The 18,094-nt window shown below is 48.7% G+C and overlaps 1 protein-coding gene across 2 annotated transcripts in view; it reads right to left on the reverse strand.

Moving 5' to 3' along the window:
* The window catches only part of ASH1L (ASH1 like histone lysine methyltransferase), a 76,549-nt gene that overhangs the window by 11,371 nt on the left and 47,084 nt on the right, over positions 1-18,094 (reverse strand). For both annotated transcript variants that reach the window (XM_081891287.1, XM_081891286.1), the window contains exons 7-19: positions 17,116-17,210; positions 12,285-12,358; positions 9,020-9,065; positions 8,654-8,762; positions 7,755-7,961; positions 7,491-7,637; positions 6,555-6,663; positions 5,545-5,706; positions 4,351-4,445; positions 2,301-2,458; positions 1,585-1,737; positions 677-731; positions 420-552 (exon numbers count right to left, since the gene is read on the reverse strand). In XM_081891287.1, coding sequence (XP_081747413.1) covers positions 420-552; positions 677-731; positions 1,585-1,737; positions 2,301-2,458; positions 4,351-4,445; positions 5,545-5,706; positions 6,555-6,663; positions 7,491-7,637; positions 7,755-7,961; positions 8,654-8,762; positions 9,020-9,065; positions 12,285-12,358; positions 17,116-17,210 — 1,543 coding nt within the window. The remainder of the gene's footprint in view (positions 1-419; positions 553-676; positions 732-1,584; positions 1,738-2,300; positions 2,459-4,350; positions 4,446-5,544; positions 5,707-6,554; positions 6,664-7,490; positions 7,638-7,754; positions 7,962-8,653; positions 8,763-9,019; positions 9,066-12,284; positions 12,359-17,115; positions 17,211-18,094) is intronic.

An 18,094-nucleotide genomic window follows, 5' to 3' on the forward strand; every position in this document is an offset into this window, starting at 1 on the left:
AATTTCTCCTTCCTACCCACCAGTCCCTCCCAGCTTGGTTCATTTTCTTCCACTGCAAGTAACAAGTGGGCACTGCAACGGAACATTACAGCATATCCGCAAGATGCAAGGGCAGTGGCTTCTGATTCAAGACTCCGCCCAGCCTCGAATGGGAGTTGTATAAGTTCACTAGGGTTAGGCGGGGTTCTCAGGAGTGGGGTGGTGGAAAGGCAAAAGGACATCTCTCCTCCTCTGCCACTCCCGAGGCCCTTCCTCTACTGTGTTATTTGGTGTCGCAAGGTCTCCAGACCAGAACTTGAGCATTTCAGAGACAATTGTATTGAAGGTAATTAATAAATACATCTCGACTCTCAAAGGACCAGCTGGGACCCTCGGCTAGAACCAAGTGCCTTCCTCTCCCAACACAACAGCAAACTCACTTCAGTGTTGCGGAAGACCTTCAACATGTCGCCGTCAAAAGCTTCCACAGTTTTGTAGTAGCCTGTCAAGATCTGCTTCTCGATGGTGGTGAGATCAAGGGGGTCGGAGATCTTCTCATAGTAATCTGCGTTTCTAAGCCAGGGAGGGGGGTGGGGAATGTGCAAGGTTACTGATAATCCCGTATTTGAGGAATGACCTATTTTGTAAAATGACAGATTCTCCACCACTCCCCCTTCGGAGAATGCTAAAAACCTACTTTTTCTTCGGGGGAAGATTCAGCAAAGGAGTTGCTAGCAGCTGTCTGGAGGAATCTGTAACAGAAGCAGAGGGATGCAGAGCAGTTGCCACAGGGGTTTTACAGTACAGTTGGTCTTGGGTAGTTTTTGGGGTGGGTGAGTGTTATTTGGCAGGAGAAATTATGAGGAACTATATGTGGGAAAGAAACACATGCCCCTTAGTCCCTGACTTGCCTAAGTCACAGCTACATCACAAGCTGAAATTAAGAGGCAATGCAATTTACAGTTTCTTTAAATAGGCCCTTGTGGCAAGTGCTGTTCAAGTTCATGCCCTTCTTGTGGGCTCAGGTGGGGCCACGGCAAGATAGATGGGCCTTTTGGTCTGATCCAGCAGCCAGGCTCTTCTGGTGTTCCAATGAATTTCCTCCACCCGCTGTGTACTCCCTCCCTCAAATTCTGTCCACTACTTCTAGAGCTCGAACCCCTTCTGCTACAGCTCTTTACAATTCAAGACTAAGGAGGCGGGAGCAGCATGTGTATCAAACACTTGACAGTCCTCATGGGTGACGGACGGTGAGACAGAGGTTGGCCACCCCACAGCAAATGCTGCAAAAGCCAAGGAAGTGTATGGGAAGCTGCCTAATACAGGATCAGACCACTGGGTTCACCTCACTCAGTGTCACTGTTGACACTGGCTGGGCAGCAGTTCTGCAGCTTTTCAGACCGGGGTCCTTCCCAGCCCCATCTGAAGATGCCAGGGATGCAAAGACTTCCCCCAAAGTAGCTCCTGCTCTCACCCATGAGCCATTCATCACTGAACCCCTGAAATCCTACACTCAAGCTCTCCTCACTCTGGAAACCCAGCAACACAGGATTGTGGAGGCTGTCAAACGATCAGCTCCTGCCTCTGGCCCTCGGCAGCCATCACCTTTGTACGAGATGATCCCGTCGCAGATCTCCTTGAAGATTTGCGCGAGGCGTGCGGCCCGCGCCACTTCGATGTTCTCCTCGGCCGCAGCCAGCCGCCGTGTCCGCACTGAGCGGGCAGTCTGCAGGGCAGAGAACTGTGTCATGAAGACATCTGAAAAAGAGAGGGGAGGAAGAGGTGCCTCTTTAGTCGAAGCCCGCAGGAACACAGGAAGCAACCAGCCCAATTAGTTTGGTTTTGTCTGCAGCTCCCCAGGGTTTCCGTCTCTCTCAACCCTACTGGGAGGCAGCTAACTAGAGAACCTGGGACTTCCTGATCTGCTACTGAGCTACCTTCCCACTTCCTCTCCCCTGAACAACATGTATGTCTGAGGGACTTAAAAACCGGCAACTCTCATTGTACAGAGCGGGGGCTTTGCATATATCATGCCACTGCTGCTGGATATAAAATTTTAGTTGAATGCAACACAAAGGGTAAAATGTGGTCAGGGCACTGCTTGTCCAATTGCCTGGGGCAAGGCAGAATCGCTTTTAGGTGACTAGGAAAAGGAGGTTCAAGTTTGGTTCATTAGATCACAAATATCTGAGACAGACAGGATGGCAACTTTTTGCAAGACTGATTTGAGAAAGGTTTAGGTCCACGGAATGCTTATCGCTTATCCAGGAGACACCGAGAAAGGCTGGGAGATTCACTCCAGTTGCAACAGGGGCACTGACCAGATTTTATATTGCCATCATCCCGGCACATCCCATTCCAGCGGGTGTATAACGAGGCGGACTGAAGGTTGTCGCTGGCGTGCTTGACCTCCTCTTGCTTCTGCCGGATCTTCTCCCAATTGCGCACCAAGAAAACATGATGCTTCAGCACAAAATTCCTTGGGGAAGCACAAATAAAGATGAGGGGTGGGGAAGAGAAGAGGTGGGGGCTGAAATAAAAGGCTTTCTTCACCTTCCGAGGTTGACTGCTGCGGGATATTTGCAGCACATCGCCACAGCATAGTAGTGAGAGATCCCTGCTCTAAGGGGTTGGAATCTACATGAGATCAGACTGGGAAGAGGAGGAGGAGGAGGAAGGGTCAGGAATAGAGACCAAGTAGGGGAAGCATCAGACAGATGCCAGGGAGGCACAGGTTAAAAGCAAGGGTTGGGCCATTTCTGTAGAAAGGCTTGACTCAGACCTACCAATCCATGATTCGTTCTGATCATGATTTGGAACACATAATCACAGCCTGAGCATCTTAATAAAGCCATGATTTAGACCTGCTTGTCTGCTTCCACTTCCCTACCCATTCAGCTTTTATATAATGCAGCTGGCTCTGGGGAGGCAGCAACGAGTCTGCGGTTTGTCACTTCTAACATCTCACCAAACCACTTTTTTAAAAAATCCTTATTGGGCAGCTGTTTGCAAACCATGGTTTAGAACATTGTGCAAAGTCATAGCTAAAGCCTTCTCAATTATGGGATGGCATGAAGTGTGAATAACTTCACACAGCTGCTTGTTAAGTTTTGCCCATCATGTATTATGTACTACTGTGCATTACCTGATATCACATATTACTGATTATTATCAGCAATATCTATGAAATTATATATACAGGTTTTATATATAGAGAGAGAATACTGCATGCATATTATTTTTGCATTGTATTTGCAAACAGTCTGCATCTGTACTGGGACTATCTTAACTGTTCTTATATATGGAATGGTTTTTAAATGTTTGCACTGCTTTCAATACATGGAACTGTTTCAATTTGTTTTTACAATTTTCTTGTTTTACGGTGGTAACTTTCATTTGTTTTACAAGTGTGCACTTTATTGCTGTAACCTGCCCTGGGACCTTATGAGACCTGCTGAAACCACTTTCGTTTGGGCAAGTCTAAATGTGGATGGTGATATGTTTCAATCTCTTTGTAGTTTACTGTTAATGCTAACAGTTCTCTAAATGTTTTTATTGATAATTTATTGTTTTTACTCATAATATTAATATTTCCTGTAAACCGCTTACAAGGTATCATTACAATCAAGTGGTATATACATTTTGTTAAATAAAAATATATATGATAAAGTGTGGGTAAAAAAAATAAAATCTAATAAATGAAGTTGCTTATGCTATTATGTTGCAAACCATCCTATGGTAGTTTCATTGGTAAAGGTAAAGGGACCCCTGACCATTAGGTCCAGCTGTGGCCGACTCTGGGGTTGCGGCGCTCATCTCGCTTTACTGGCCGAGGGAGCCGGCGTACAGCTTCCGGGTCATGTGGCCAGCATGACTAAGCTGCTTCTGGTGAACCAGAGCAGCGCACGGAAACGCCGTTTACCTCCCCGCCAGAACGGTACCTATTTATCTACTTGCACCCTGACGTGCTTTCGAACTGCTAGGTTGGCAGGAGGTAGTTTCATAGAATCATAGAATTTCAGAGTTGGAAAGGACTCTAATGATAGGTTCTTCTTACTTTCTGATGACAAAAGGCAGGGCAGAAATTTCTTAAATCAAAATGAAATAAACTGAGCCAAAATGAAGCTTTGGGGGAGATCTAGCTCAGGCTTCCTCAACCTCGGCCCTCCAGATGTTTTGAGACTACAATTCCCATCATCCCTGACCACTGGTCCTGCTAGCTAGGGATCATGGGAGTTGTAGGCTAAAAAAAACATCTGGAGGGCCGAGGTTGAGGAAGCCTGACCTAGCTCATGCCCCCTGCGCCCAAAGTAGGAGGGAGGGAAACTTGCTGGGAAGAGACAAGGGAATGGAGCTGCCCTTCTTCCTCACCTTTCCCTGTTGGACATGGGCTTCATTTGGAGCTGCGGTGTCAGCCGAGTCGGGGTACTTGAGCTTTCACTGGGCTCCTCAGGAACATGACCCTTCTGTAAAACAAAACAAACCCTTCTTGAGAAGAGAAGCCAAGAACAAAGAAAGCCAACTGCGAAAAGACAGTGGTTAGAATCCTGAACTTGGGTCGGGCAGGTTCAAATTCCCACTCAGTGTATAGCTGAGCTGCCCAACACAGGCCTTTCAGGGCTTAAATGTTTATAATAAAGAAGGGAGGGGAGGGTGGAAGTTAAGGTAAGTACATGAAGCAAGATGGGGCCCCCACTTTGTTCCTCTCATTCAAAACCATTTTTGGAACGGGCATGTCCATGCTGTTCCCTCATTACCAACAGGAGGTGGATTTGGGTCTGGGTGGAGAAGCATGCAGAACAGGAAGCACGTGTTATATGCGCATCCCATCCCACTCTCATTTTGTAAAGTCTGAAAGAGTTGCTGAAATGGGGATCACAATCATGGTGGACAGAAGCATCCCAGCTGGTGAGGAAGAGAGACCCCCTACTGTGGTCAACATTAACATGAGTGAAGAGATGTCGTGGAAGGGGGAGCACAAGTCCCCCCCCCAAGAGAGTATCAATGATTATATCAGGGTGGTCCAATGCCCTCAAGCCTCTTTTGGAGGTCATCGACAATGTTTGATGCTTCCCAAGTCCTCACACTACCTTCCCAAAGCCAGGTAACTGAGGCACTGGGCTTCAGGAAGGTGGTGTGAGGGCTCAGACAGGGTCCTAGAGACCTCCCCAAAGCCAAGTGCAGTGTTTACCCAGCTTTGGGAAGGCAGTGTGAGGGCTGGGGAGGGGGCACCAGTAGAGTGCGGCCCATGGGTTCCATGTCACAAGTACTCTTGAGGCACACTTGGTATGGAAAGTTGGGCCGCCCTGCATTAGATCGTTGCCACAAGTAGCAAGCAGATTTATCGAAAGAAAAGTCAAACAAACTGAGCACATGCAGTGGTCCTGCACTAGATGAAACCACTGCTACCCACTATACTTTTTAAAAGAGATATTGGGCATTGAACCTGGCGCCTTCTGCACACCAAATACAAGCTCTCAACCACGCTCACCCCCTCTGACCCAAGCGGCAACTGTATGCATGGAGTGTGGCAAATGCCCCCCCCCCCGCTCTGTGCACACTCACCCTCTTCTTCAACTTGTGCTTGGATTTCCTCTTCTCTTTGGACCGGCTCGGCCTCCTCTGGGCAGTGACGGGCTGGTTGCTTTTGCTCAGGAGGCCGTTCACACGCTGGCTCTTGCCCCCGATGATCCCTCTGCACTTCTCAAAGCCGCATTTGCAGAGTTGCTTGGAAGAGAAAGGAGACAACACCCACCTTGAAAACACCCCCTCGGCAAAGCTTGCAACCCAGGCCAATAGGACCCATCAAGAATCCCTGCCTGCTCATACAGTCCCATCCATTCGATGGGACACCGCAGGGGCCAATGTACAAATGGGCTTGTTGGCGCCTCTGTGTTTCTGCCTCCTTTTTTCTGGCCTCCTTTTTTGTGATGACTACTCTACTGTGCTGGAGCTGCTGTCTCAATTTGGCAACCTGAGTGGATCTATCCTTCACGCATGGAGGATAGTGTATGCGGGGATCTCATGGCCACTGTCCTGTGAGCTAAGACCCCGTTACTGTGTTCAAATAAGAGACATGTCTTATGGTGCTAGGTGTTCTAATTTCCTGGGCTTTTGGCCTGCCCACTCTGTATATGGGCAAACTGGGGCTCCTTCTCTCAGGTGAGAAGCTTTCTGCCATTGCTGCTGCTGATCGAGCACCTCTGCCTCACCTTGGCCCTTCTCTGACTCCACCATACTGCTTGCTCCTGGCAGGGCGACAGTAGCAGATGTTAGGGCCAACAGTGGGGTCAAGCTGGGTATCTAGGGTGTCTACATCTGCCTAAATGAGGTGTCTTGGTATACTGGCCGCTATAATTTGAGGGGCCCTTTTTAGGCAAGCGCCCCATGAAAGTCTGCAGGGTGCTGCGCTATTATTAACAGAATTTCCCAGGTGATCAAAGTGATCTCACGGGGCATCTCATACATTTGCGCCTCCAACTTGTACCAATAAGGAGGGACTAGCCTAAAGAATTAAAAATGCAGCCATGCTCTTCTCCCCCAGGCCTTCCTGGGAGTGATGATGCAACCCTCACCTGCTTTTCCACATTGAAGGAGTGGAAGTTGTAATCGTAAGTCAGCTCGGTGCCAGCAGGCATATCCTTCAATGCATAGAGCCCAATCCTGTAGACACCGTTGACGGACCTGCAGGCGGAAAGGGAACAGGATGTGCTTGCAACTCTGGACAGGGCAGGAAGGTACGACAGCAGTCTCAGCACCGCTAAGGCCCTGGAAGTGTATTATGCCTCAATTGGAAACCAATGCCTCCCCTGCCCCAAACGGTGCTCCAGGAAAGGGGCTGGAATTGTGGCTCAGTCCGCTTGTAACCACAGCTTCCCTGACAGAGCAGCAGGCATCAGATCTTAAAAAGTTGCACAGCTGTTCTTAAGATGACCAGCTGGAATGAGAGACGGTGTCCGTCTACACCAGGGGTTGGCAAGGTTTACATCGCCTGGGCCGGTTAACTCCGTGGGCCGGATTGTGAGCACACGCCCCCACGATTTCTGGTGTGTACGCAGACATGATTTCCAGCACCACAGAAATGAGTCCCTGTGCTGCGCCGGTTTAGCGCAGCACGCAGGGACTCGCCGAGAGGGCGGCTCGGTTCGGGGGCAGCTTGGGGGCCAGTTAAACCCCCATGGGGGCCAGTTAAACCCCCATGGGCCCCTGCCTTAGGTTGCCTACCCCTGGTCTACACCCTCTAAACTGGTTGACAGCTCTACTCAGAATTGGGGCAGAGAGTGAGGCAGGGGAGATGGAAGAGGAACCCCAACCTTCAGGCAGACACTGTTCTTTTATGGTTCTGTGTGCAGCACTTTAAAATAAACCAAGTACTGTACACACGGATGCACACACCTAGGGACTGGACACAAGCGTAGGCCATCAGTTTTATAAAGGTACTAAAAGGCTCCATTGTTGCCATAGCAAAAGCAATGAAAACTAGCAAGGCGACCCCCTCTGGAAGCTCTTACCATTTCTGCATCTCACAGTTTGGGTTGCAGCTGTGGTTGATGAAGCGCGCCTCGTTGCCCATGCGATAGCTGTCAATCACCATCCCGCTGTCGAGGTTGAGGCAATAGTGATCGCTGTGGTTGTGGTACTGCTCGATCATCCGGTTCCTAAAGAACAACGTTGGACAGTGCAGCTGGTGAAACACTCCCCGTCCTCTTGCTCTTCCGAACAAGGGCTGTGCCACGAACGCTTCTCCTCCACCCACCGCGTTGCCCACGGCTTACCTGAACTCCTGCTCGCTGACCACCTCTCCCAAGTACTCGATGATGAACTGCCCAGCTTTCAAGGGTTCTTTTGTGCGGATGCCCCAGCCTTTCTCCTCGGCCCGGAAGCGCTCCAAGCACTGCACCCACTCATGCCTCTGGATCCGCTGGTTGCAGCACTGCTCCCCGCAGGGGCAGGTGTTGGGGGAGCACTCAGCGAAGATCATCCTGAAAGCAGAGGGAGGGCAGGCTGGCATGTCAGCATGGGCGCAGGGAAGCATCAGGAACATCGGGGCAGCCTTTCCGACAAACCTTGAGGCTCATTTTCAGGGTTTATTAAGAAACGTTTTTATCCCCGCTCCCCTTCAACTAGCTCAGCACTGTACATATGGTTCTCTGCTGCCCACATTTCCCTAACAACAACTCTGCGAGGTAGGTTATGCAGCCCTGCGTAGGGAAGTTTTTGATGTGTGGTGTTTTACTGTGGTTTTATGATTTTTTGGAAATTATAAAACCCAATCAGATGGGTGGCATACAAATAATAAATAAGGAGGAGGAGGACGACTGCATTCAAACAAAACCCTGACAATTAGCCATGGCCAGGTATGCAGTTTTGTATCCAACTGAAAAATGTTCCCAGCTTAAATTAATGGACCTAAATTAAACCTGCCCATTAATCTCAATGATTCTACTGTGAGTAGGGCTTAGCAGTGTGTAAGTTAAGGCTGAAGTGAGGGTTTGGACACCCAGGGCTTTTTATGTAAGGCCCTGAAGTCTGAAAATAGTGCACCCAATGCATGCTGGCTGTCTCACCTTGCTACTTGTGAGAAGCAGGTCTCTTTAATTTCCAGTGATTCTGTGTGTGCGCACGGACATGTCTTCGGTTGCAGCATTAATTATGTTGCGGCCCTGCAACTCACCTGTTCAAGCAGTCATCCAAACAGCCGTTTCTGTTGCCATCCTCGGCCTTCTTGCAGTTGCAGGTCGTGGCCTCGTAACCAGAAAGAGGCTTCACATCCACATAGACGTCTGCAGAGGGAAAGGAGGAGTGAAAAGTATCTATCAACTTCTGAAACAGAGCTCCTCCCAGTCTACAAACCTCTCTCCCGGCTCACCCACCCCGTTGACCTCAGTCCATAGAGAAAAGAGTAAAAGGCGGCAGCCTAGGAGCGGGGCTACTGCCAGGAGGTCAAAGAGGGTGCGGTCAAGTGGAGATAAAAGGCTGGCAAGGCTCCACAATTGAGGAAACCATAAAACCAGGGCTATATAAACACAAAGCTACTTACTAGAACGGATTTTTTTATAAAGCGGGACGTCTGGCTTTTTATACAACTGGAAAGAAAAGAAATAAGTGTTCTTTATCGCTTTGCAAGACAACAGCAGAATAAAAATTTGCATTTTCCCCAGAAAGGAAGGTTTGATTTATGCCTGACAGAGCCTAATGAAGAAAAGCCTTTGTTACAAGAGCACCAGAGAAAGGTTTTGATCTTATTTATTTTTTTGTTTTTTAAAAACGAAAACATTTATTGGCCTGGATCCAAAGAGCCATGAGGGGAAGGAGAACATTTCTTAGTGCTGTTCTAAAACCTCATGCAGTTCAGTGCCACAGTTCAGTGTGTTACACTTGTGATGGAAAACAGAAGATACAAAGGTGTGGCACATAGAACCCAGGGGGCCATTAAGATGATGTTGAAAAGGGCATGTGAGAACATCTTGGCTGCGAGTCCTGGAAGACATGCTCCCTGCCTGGCAGGCCTTTTCCACCAGGCCTGGGAGGGGAGAGCCCTGGCTGACTCCAGCTACAAAAAGCTGAGACTGCTGAGCAGACTCTTGAGCTGAGGTGTTTCCTGGGGTGTTGCTGTTGCAGAGAGAGATGTTGCTGTTGTTCTTTCGTATCTTTATTTTAGATCTTGTTGTGATTCACGTGGAAACCATTAAGTTTGGTTGTGTATTTCTTTAACGTTTTATTTATTGCTTATGACCACTTTTGTTATGTTGTGGTCATGCATTTTTTGCATGTTGTAAGCCGCCTTGAACATGGTTTGAACTGCGGAAAGGTGGTCTACAAATAAAATTATGTTTGCACAGGTGGAAGAGCTTCTTTGGGTTGCCATCGGTTTTTGGGCAATGCTCAGAGGCAGCCCTTCTAGGAACATAGGAAACTGCCTTATACAGTGGTACCTTGGTTCTCAAACTTAATCCATTCCAGGAGTCCGTTTGACTCCCGAAACCATTAAAAAACCACGGCGTGGCTTCCGATTGGCTGCGGGAGCTTCCTGCACTCAAGCGGAAGCCGTGTTGGACATTCAGCTTCCAAAAAACGTTTGCAAACAGGAACACTTACTTCTGGGTTTGCGGTGTTTGGGAGCCGATCTGTTCGGTAGCCAAGCCATTCCAGTACCAAGGTACCACTGTACTGAGTCAGACCACCGGGTCCATCTAGAAACTGAGTGACAGCAGCTCCCCAAGGTTTCAAGCAGCCCTCCCTGGAGATGCCAGGATTCTGAATGCTCCCCCATGAGCTACGGGAGTGGAACAGACTTTAATGCCAACTGAAGAGGATCTTTGGACCCAAGCCACAATGTTCATTTCCCCTAGGGCTCCCCAATCCAAGAGAGCAACCAGCTCTATACTAACTTCAGTTTCAGAAATGTTGCATGACCAGGCGGTCCCAGAGTGTCCACGGGGATCCCAAAGCCTCGCAGCTTTGTCTATATGGGGAAGACTTTCTCACAACCCTAGTATAAAGCACCTCTGGAGCAGTTCAGCAAAAAAATAGACAGACGCTTATACTCGTTTCGAGCGCCATATCAAAGAATCCAACAAATATGCAGCTTCTTGACTAAAATCAGCACAGCCTATTTTGGGGCAAAGACATCATTCCCTCTCAAAAAGAAGAAGCATAATCCAAAACCAGTTTTGTCAGAGACAGACGTGCTTGGAACCAGGTACTATCTGCTCCTTTCGACAATACTTAAAGACGCCTGTAGATCTCATTATGGAGTTTCCCCGCAACATGTTAGGAATGTGAAATGAGGAAATGTAAACTGTAAACCATGCAAGCTTTGCAATTAGTAAAAATATATATATTTTTAGAGAGGGGGCTGAATCACTGAACAGAATGGGGTGGGTGGGAACAATTCCTTGTTTCTATAGCATATTGCTAAATGAAGTGGGCAACAGGAAAAAGCAGATGCTTAATTATAACACACATTGTCCCTTCTGGACTGCATACATACAGCCCAGTACATGGAATCCTGGGAACTGCAGTTTACTCCAAGCTAAAATTCCCAGCACCCTCAACAAACTACAGTTCTTGGTATTCTTTGTGGGAGAGAGCCATGTGCTTTCAAATGCACGGGGTGTGTACGCAGCCCTGGATTTCAAAGTGCTGCACATCCACTAATCCTCAGTAATCCTAAAAATAGTCCTCAAAGGCAAGCTGGTGTTATTAACCATGCAGGTGTGGAGCCCAGTGGGAGAGGGCAGGGCTGGCTGGAACCCTGAGCTGGAGGGCTGCTTTTCATTTAGTAGTAATGCTGAGGTATGCTTCTCAGTGCAGCACCATTTTAGGATTAATAATGTGCATAAGCATTATTATATATAAACCAAAAGTGAAAATGTGAAAGTGGGTCCCATGATGCAGGTTGTGAGTCCAAGGTGGGTCTTGGGTTTAGGCCAGGCTTCCTCAACCTCGGCCCTCCAGATGTTTTTGGCCTACAACTCCCATGATCCCTAGCTAGCAGGACCAGTGGTGAGGGATGCTGGGAATTGTAGTCTCAAAAAACATCTGGAGGGCCAAGGTTGAGGAAGCCTGGTTTAGGCCCACTGAAGTCCACCGATCTGGAGTAAGAGCAGAGGCTAGGCAAAATCCCACTGCAAAACCTCTGGTGGAAACCTTTTGTCAGAAGGAACACTGCCCTATTTTTAGCCTAGCCCATGGGCAAATGAGGGAGCTCTTTGGAAAGAACGCAAGGCGGGCTATTCAGTGCGTTCCTTCTGACCCCCAAACATCAGCTTCTAATTGGAATAATAATAACAATAACAATAACAAAAATAAACCAAACCTCTACTCTCTTTGCTCGGGACTGGGTCCAAGAAAAATAAGGCCTGAAATTTTTCAGCACTGCTGGCAGAACATCTGAATTCTCCAGAGGCGTGTCAAAAAAACAACACAAGATCCCAGAAGCAGAAGCAGGCAAGCGCTATCAGAATAAGAGTCCCCGGTAGGATTAAGGGTGGACGCTTTCTGAGAAGCAAAAATGCTGCTAGTTTGAAAACAGCGCTCTCTCTTTCTGTGTGTGTGTGTATGTGTGTGCAGGCGAAGAAGGATGGAGGGAGGCAATGGAAATTGTCTGCATTAAATATATATTCAAGGATTCCCACCCACCCAGCCTCCTCCCTCAGCTGCAGCATCAGCAAAAGACTCCTGAATGCACAGCTAGTATCTGTGTAGTAGCAGCAGCAGCAGAAACCATTTGATTCTCCTCAAGCATCTTGGAATGCAGCCTTGGAAGGATGTGACTTTTTTTAAAAAAGATAGTCCCCTACCTGATTATGTTTCCACTGCCAAAGAATGTCATAAGGCAACTGGAAGTCTATTCGCTTTTGGCGTAGATATTTCCCTGCAGTGGGGGGAGGGGGGAGGGAAGAAGAAATACAAAAGTCATGCATTTATTCTTTCCTAAACACACGCACCATGAACAGAGCTTGACTGGCAGAAGCAGACCAAAGACGTCTTGACGACTGAGGCAGAAAATACGGAGGTCCCTGCCACACATACTAATTAACCAGGTGTAAAATGCACCAGTGAAGTTCGTCCTGGTGCAGCTCTTAATTGAAATGAAGAGGAACAGTGGAAGAACGGAACGGCCCTGGCTGGATCAGACCACGGGACTACCTGCTTCAGCATGCTCCCTCACACAGTGACCTACCAGATGCCTCTGGGAAAGCGCAGGGCATCAAGGCAACTGTCCTCTCCTGTCCCTTAAAGGTAAAGGGACCCCTGACCATTGGGTCCAGTCGTGGCCGACTCTGGGGTTGCGGCGCTCATCTCGCTTTATTGGCCGAGGGAGCCGGCGTACAGCTTCCGGGTCATGTGGCCAGCATGGCTAAGCCGCTTCTGGCGAACCAGAGCAGCGCACAGAAACGCCATTTACCTTCCCACCAGAGCGGTACCTATTTATCTACTTGCACTCTGACGTGCTTTCAAACTGCTAGGTGGGCAGGAGCAGGGACAGAGCAACGGGAGCTCACCCCGTCGCGGGGATTCGAACCGCCCACCTTCTGATCGGCAAGTCCTAGGCTCTGTGGTTTAACCCACAGCGCTACCCGCGTCCCTCCTGTCCCTTAGCCAATGGCTATTCAGATATGGTGGGGCTGTCTCTGAATGTGGATGCTTTTTTAGCCCTGGTGACAAATGGCCACCGATAAGCCTATCCCTGTGGATTTTTATAATCCTTTGCAAGGACCCATGTACTCAGAAGAACAGCCCAGGTAGCAGCCCGGGGGGGGGGGTGCATTCTCTCTCTCTGCAGTTTTCCCTACTCCACCTTTTCAATTTAAGTGGGGAGCCATCGCTATCTCTGGCAGCAGCCAAGTCTATACATCAATGTCAATAAGCACTTTTCCCCTGTGGGGTTTGCTGGGGAACCCTAAAGAACAGGCACTATATGTGAGAGAAGGGAAGACAAAGTTCTCCCTTTGCCTTGTGCAGTTTTGTAAAGCTCTAATTGTAGGGCTGGGGAACCTGCAGCCCTCCAAGATGCTGATGGGCCAACAACTCCCATCGTCCCTGGGCCACTGGACCTGCTAGCTGGCACGGATGGGAACTGGAGTCCATAAATGTCTAGAGGACCACAAGTTCCTCAGCCCTACTCTATCATGTTCTTTCTGCAGCCATCTTCCCCCTAAAGTAGGTGTGGAGGACCTTTGGCTGTCCTGATGTTGCTGAACTACAACTCCCAACATTCTTGGCCATGCATACGAAGGCTGATGGGAGTTGTAGCTTAGCAACTTCTGGAGGGCAAGAGGATATCCACACCTGCTTCTAAACTAGACAGAACAACATCACAACAGCACTGAGAGTTAGTTTTCCACAGAGCTGATCTTCTTCTATGGCCCATGCTGGCTTCTTACAGACCAAGGTGCCGTTTTGTGAGCAGCTGAGCCCTGGACTGAGAACCAGCATCCACATTCCTGCAGGCTGAGCAAATGCACTTTGTTCAGCAATGACTGGGCTATGAGCAGCCATCTCGCAATCTAAGACCTGGAGAGCATGCTCCACTGCTCCAGCCCACGTTTCCAGAGGCTGCTTGCCAGAAAGTGGCACTTGAACTGAAAGCTCGCAAAGCCAGGGAAAATAATATGATGCACTGTATTGATCAGACAAGACTGGAGGCCCGATCCCTAGTTATTTATAACAAGCCTGGCAGATACAGAGACTTCATGCCGCCCGGGTGCCACTATCCTTTCCCTGCTGTCCCTGAAGAGAGTCCTGAAAGTTGCAGAGACACTATCCTGAACTGGGAAAGCTTAGGCTATGGGTAGGCAAACTAAGGCCCGGGGGGTCGGATCCAGCCCAATCCTTCTAAATCCAGCCCGTGGACAGTCCGGAAATCAGCATGTTTTTACATGAGTAGAATGTGTGCTTTTATTTAAAATGCATCTCTGGGTTATTTGTGGGGCCTGCCTGGTGTTTTTACATGAGTAGAATGTGTGCTTTTATTTAAAATGCATCTCTGGGTTATTTGTGGGGCACAGGAATTCATTCACTTATTTTTTCAAAATACAGTCCCCCCCACAAGGTCTGAGGGACAGTGGATCAGCCCCCTGCTGAAAAAGTTTGCTGACCCTGGTAGGCTGTGCTCAACACTGCTGTGTCTGGTTCCAGGCACCACAGCTGGAGGATATTGACAAGCTGGAAGGTGTGCAGAGGAGGGCGACCAAGATGATAAGAGATATGGAAAGCTTTCTATGGAATGGTTGAGGGAGTTGGGTACGTTTAGGCTGGAGAAGAGAAGGCTGTGAGGTGACATGATAGTCATTTTCAAATATCTGAAAGGCTGTCACACAGAAGATGGAGCAAGCTTGTTTTCTGCTGCTCCAGAAGGTAAGACACAAACCAATGGATTCAAATGTCCTGAAAGGAGATTCTGGCGGTAAGAGCTGCTCAACAGTGGAACTGACTACCTCTGAAGGTGGTAGAGTCTCCTCCACTGGAGGTTTTTAAACAAAGCTTGGATGATCGTCTGTCAAGGATTATTGAGCTGTGATGACTGCATTGCAGGTGGTTGTGACGAGAGAACACTTGGGGTCTCTTCCAGCTCAACAATTCTGTGATTTAAAGCACATTCTCCCTCCCTCCCAGCAAAATAATCCTGGGAACCGTAGTTTACAATCCACAACACCCTTAGCAAACAAAGTTCCCAGGATTCTTTGAGGTGGGGGGAATGTGCTTTAAATGTATGCTGTGCACACAGCCTTAGTCCCCAACCAGGACATTCTCAGCTCGGACCTCAAAGTCCCAGACAACCCAGCTTCAATGATAACAGAGATTACAGCTCCTGACTTAGGATCACAGAGTTGGAAGGGACCCTGAGGATCATCTGGTCCAGCCCCCTGCACTGCAGGAATATGCAGCTGTTCCTTACGGGGATCAAACCTGCAACCTTGGCATTCATCAGCTCCACACTCCAACCAACTGAGCTACCCAGCTTCATCCTCTGAAGGTTCACCAGAGCTGTAACCTGAATGTTTTCGAGACAACAGACACATGTAAGCTTGTCTGAGCAGGCATTAGGTGGCAAGGAGTTTCACGGTGTTTGAACCATGCCAAGATAAGCAGGGCAAATGAGCTCAAACAAAAACAAACTGCTAAGCCTTCAAAGAAGAGAGAGCCACCTTTCACCCTCTGTTAGGATGCAACAGCAAAGGGGAGCAAAGGGAGGCAAGCAAAGCCCAGAGGGGTCGGCAGGGTGCCCCTGGCCTTGGCTTTCCTGTGATGCTGCAGGCACCTCTTCTCGCTTCTGAAAAACTATTTTATTTGTGCTTGGGCTGGTGGGGAGAGAAGAGCAGCTGTCATGTTGTCTTTACAACTTGCTCTTAAAATTTGTTCTTATTTTTCAAAGCCTCAAGTTGTGCTTGGCGAGTTCCAGGAAGCAGCAAAGTCCACTGGGAATCTGTTTTCACTTCTATGACCTCACTGGCTAAAACAAAAGGCTCTTTCAAGGGCCTGGCAGCCAGCCCAGAGAGCAGGGAGTGCTCTCTCTCTCTCACTCTCCCCCCCCCCACCTCAATAAAAGGAGGCACCCAGACAAGGAGTTAGCCCAGCAGAGAAATAATCCTCCTAACATGATTGGGGAGGCGAGACTGCTCTGCCTTTACGCCAGGCAGAGTCATTAAAGCTGCCTTATCTTAATAGGACATGTTTGTTTGTGTCTCCTGGCGCAAATAAACTGGAGGGCCGTGACCTGGCGAGGGATGGGGGGGGGCAGGGCGGGGAAGGAGCGCAAGCCCAAGGCACAAACAAGTCTCAACCCTTAAATAAGGAAAAAACGGTCCCTGGGGTTGGAATACGCTCAAGCTGGATCACTAACAAGGCTGCTCAAGTTAAAGGGACTAAATAAACCTTTCTCCTCGAGTCTCTCCACAAACAAGCGAGATGCTTGAACTTTCTGCCTTTTCACTTTTACAGACTAGCACAGCTACCCCGCTACAGAAGTGGTTCTCAAACTTTTTTCTCTGGGCCACACTTTAAGAATAGAAATTTGTTCGCACCACAGTGAATTTTTTTATTGATAAGACATGCACTGGAAAACAAAAAGATCACCACTACAGTGCAAAATGTCCCCAAGTTTCAGCTGTCGTGCCTGCAAAGCAAGCTTTGAAAAGTGCAAGGTAACTTCAGCCACCGTCTTGCGGCAGACCAGGAGTGGGGTGGGAAAGCTGAACTCCACAGCGCATGGTACAACTGTCAATCCTATTTCCAGCACAAATCTAAGCACACAAATATTGGACTAGTATGGGCTTGCATTGTTCCCAAGAAAGCAAAGCGGTGCACTCCTGTGACTTTAAAGTGACAAGTCAGGAAAGTAAATGAGCTATTTTGCAATGCAGTCTCTAAAATCCCTCTCGACTGCACATGACCTACAGCATTTTAGAGGAGAGTTTCACGACCCCCCTCCCCAAATGACTGGCTCTGCGTTGGCCCAGAAACAAGGGTCTTGAACCCATACTAGGAATTTCCTCCTTTGGGGGTCGATTCAGGCACCCACCCCCTGCCCCGCAAGTACCCAAATGATAACCTGGGGGCCATTCACTTCTTCTGGCTGAGAGGACGCATGCAGGGCCCATTCAAAGCATGCACAGAGAACCCACTCACCCACGTGGATAGGTGCCGGGAACAATCCGTACTCGTGCTCCCCAGGAGTGTACTCCAATTTTTCCTTCTTTAACTGGATCAGTCGGCTTTTGGGGCTGGGGATGGAAGAGAGAAGAACCAAGTGAGTGATCGTAGAAGACTGTGCCGTGTCGCCAGGGTCTGCACCCTTCACCACATTCCAGAGGCAACATAGCACAACAGGGGAGAGCGTGACCTGTGAGCCGCAAATCTCCTCTTGGAATCCTCCCTCTGTTTTGAATTCCATTTGCAGCTTTAGGCAGCAGAGGCTGGTCCATTAATGTGAATGGGGGCACTGCCACACCAACTTCGGTCTGACCTCAGCTATCCCCCCCACCCGGCCTTGCCTTCTTCCTTACAATCAATGCCTGTCAGCTTCCTCCTCCTTAGACTCAGTGTTGCCCCACAGAATTAAGCAGGGAGGCGGATGGGGACAAGGCTACAGTTAGCTGGTTCTGCCTGTCTTTGGTTCTGGTTCCGCCTGTTGGGCACTTGCCTTCCTCCCCACCAGTCCCAATGGGAACCAGCCACAACTGGCTATAGGTAAGCTATTCTCTCCGGCAGGGGTAAGAGGGTGAGCTAATAACTACTGCTGAGCAATCTCAAGACTCACTCCAAAGACAGCCAAGTTCAATTTTGGTGAAGGGGTTTAAATGCTTGTGGAACAGAGCCGTTCCGCAACAGCCCAAAGTGATAGCTCAAAAGGCGACCATCGTCATAAATGAGTTGACATGGCTAAAGGGAGCTTAGTAGCTGGACTGGAACTTAGAGCAGCGATACCTCTCTGCAACTGATGAGAATTTCTCTCTTTTTAAAACAACAACAACAACAACAAAACCCTCAAAGTATCACAAGCTTCCAGTGCTAATGATTACAGAGAAATGTGCAAAGGTCATTTTCGTAGAGGAAAGAGGAGCAAACTGACATTAAAATAAACCAAGCCTAACCTCGACATTCCATT

This window comes from Podarcis melisellensis (assembly GCF_964234715.1).
Source record: "Podarcis melisellensis genome assembly, chromosome: 16".
NCBI classification, from domain to species: Eukaryota; Metazoa; Chordata; class Lepidosauria; order Squamata; family Lacertidae; genus Podarcis; species Podarcis melisellensis.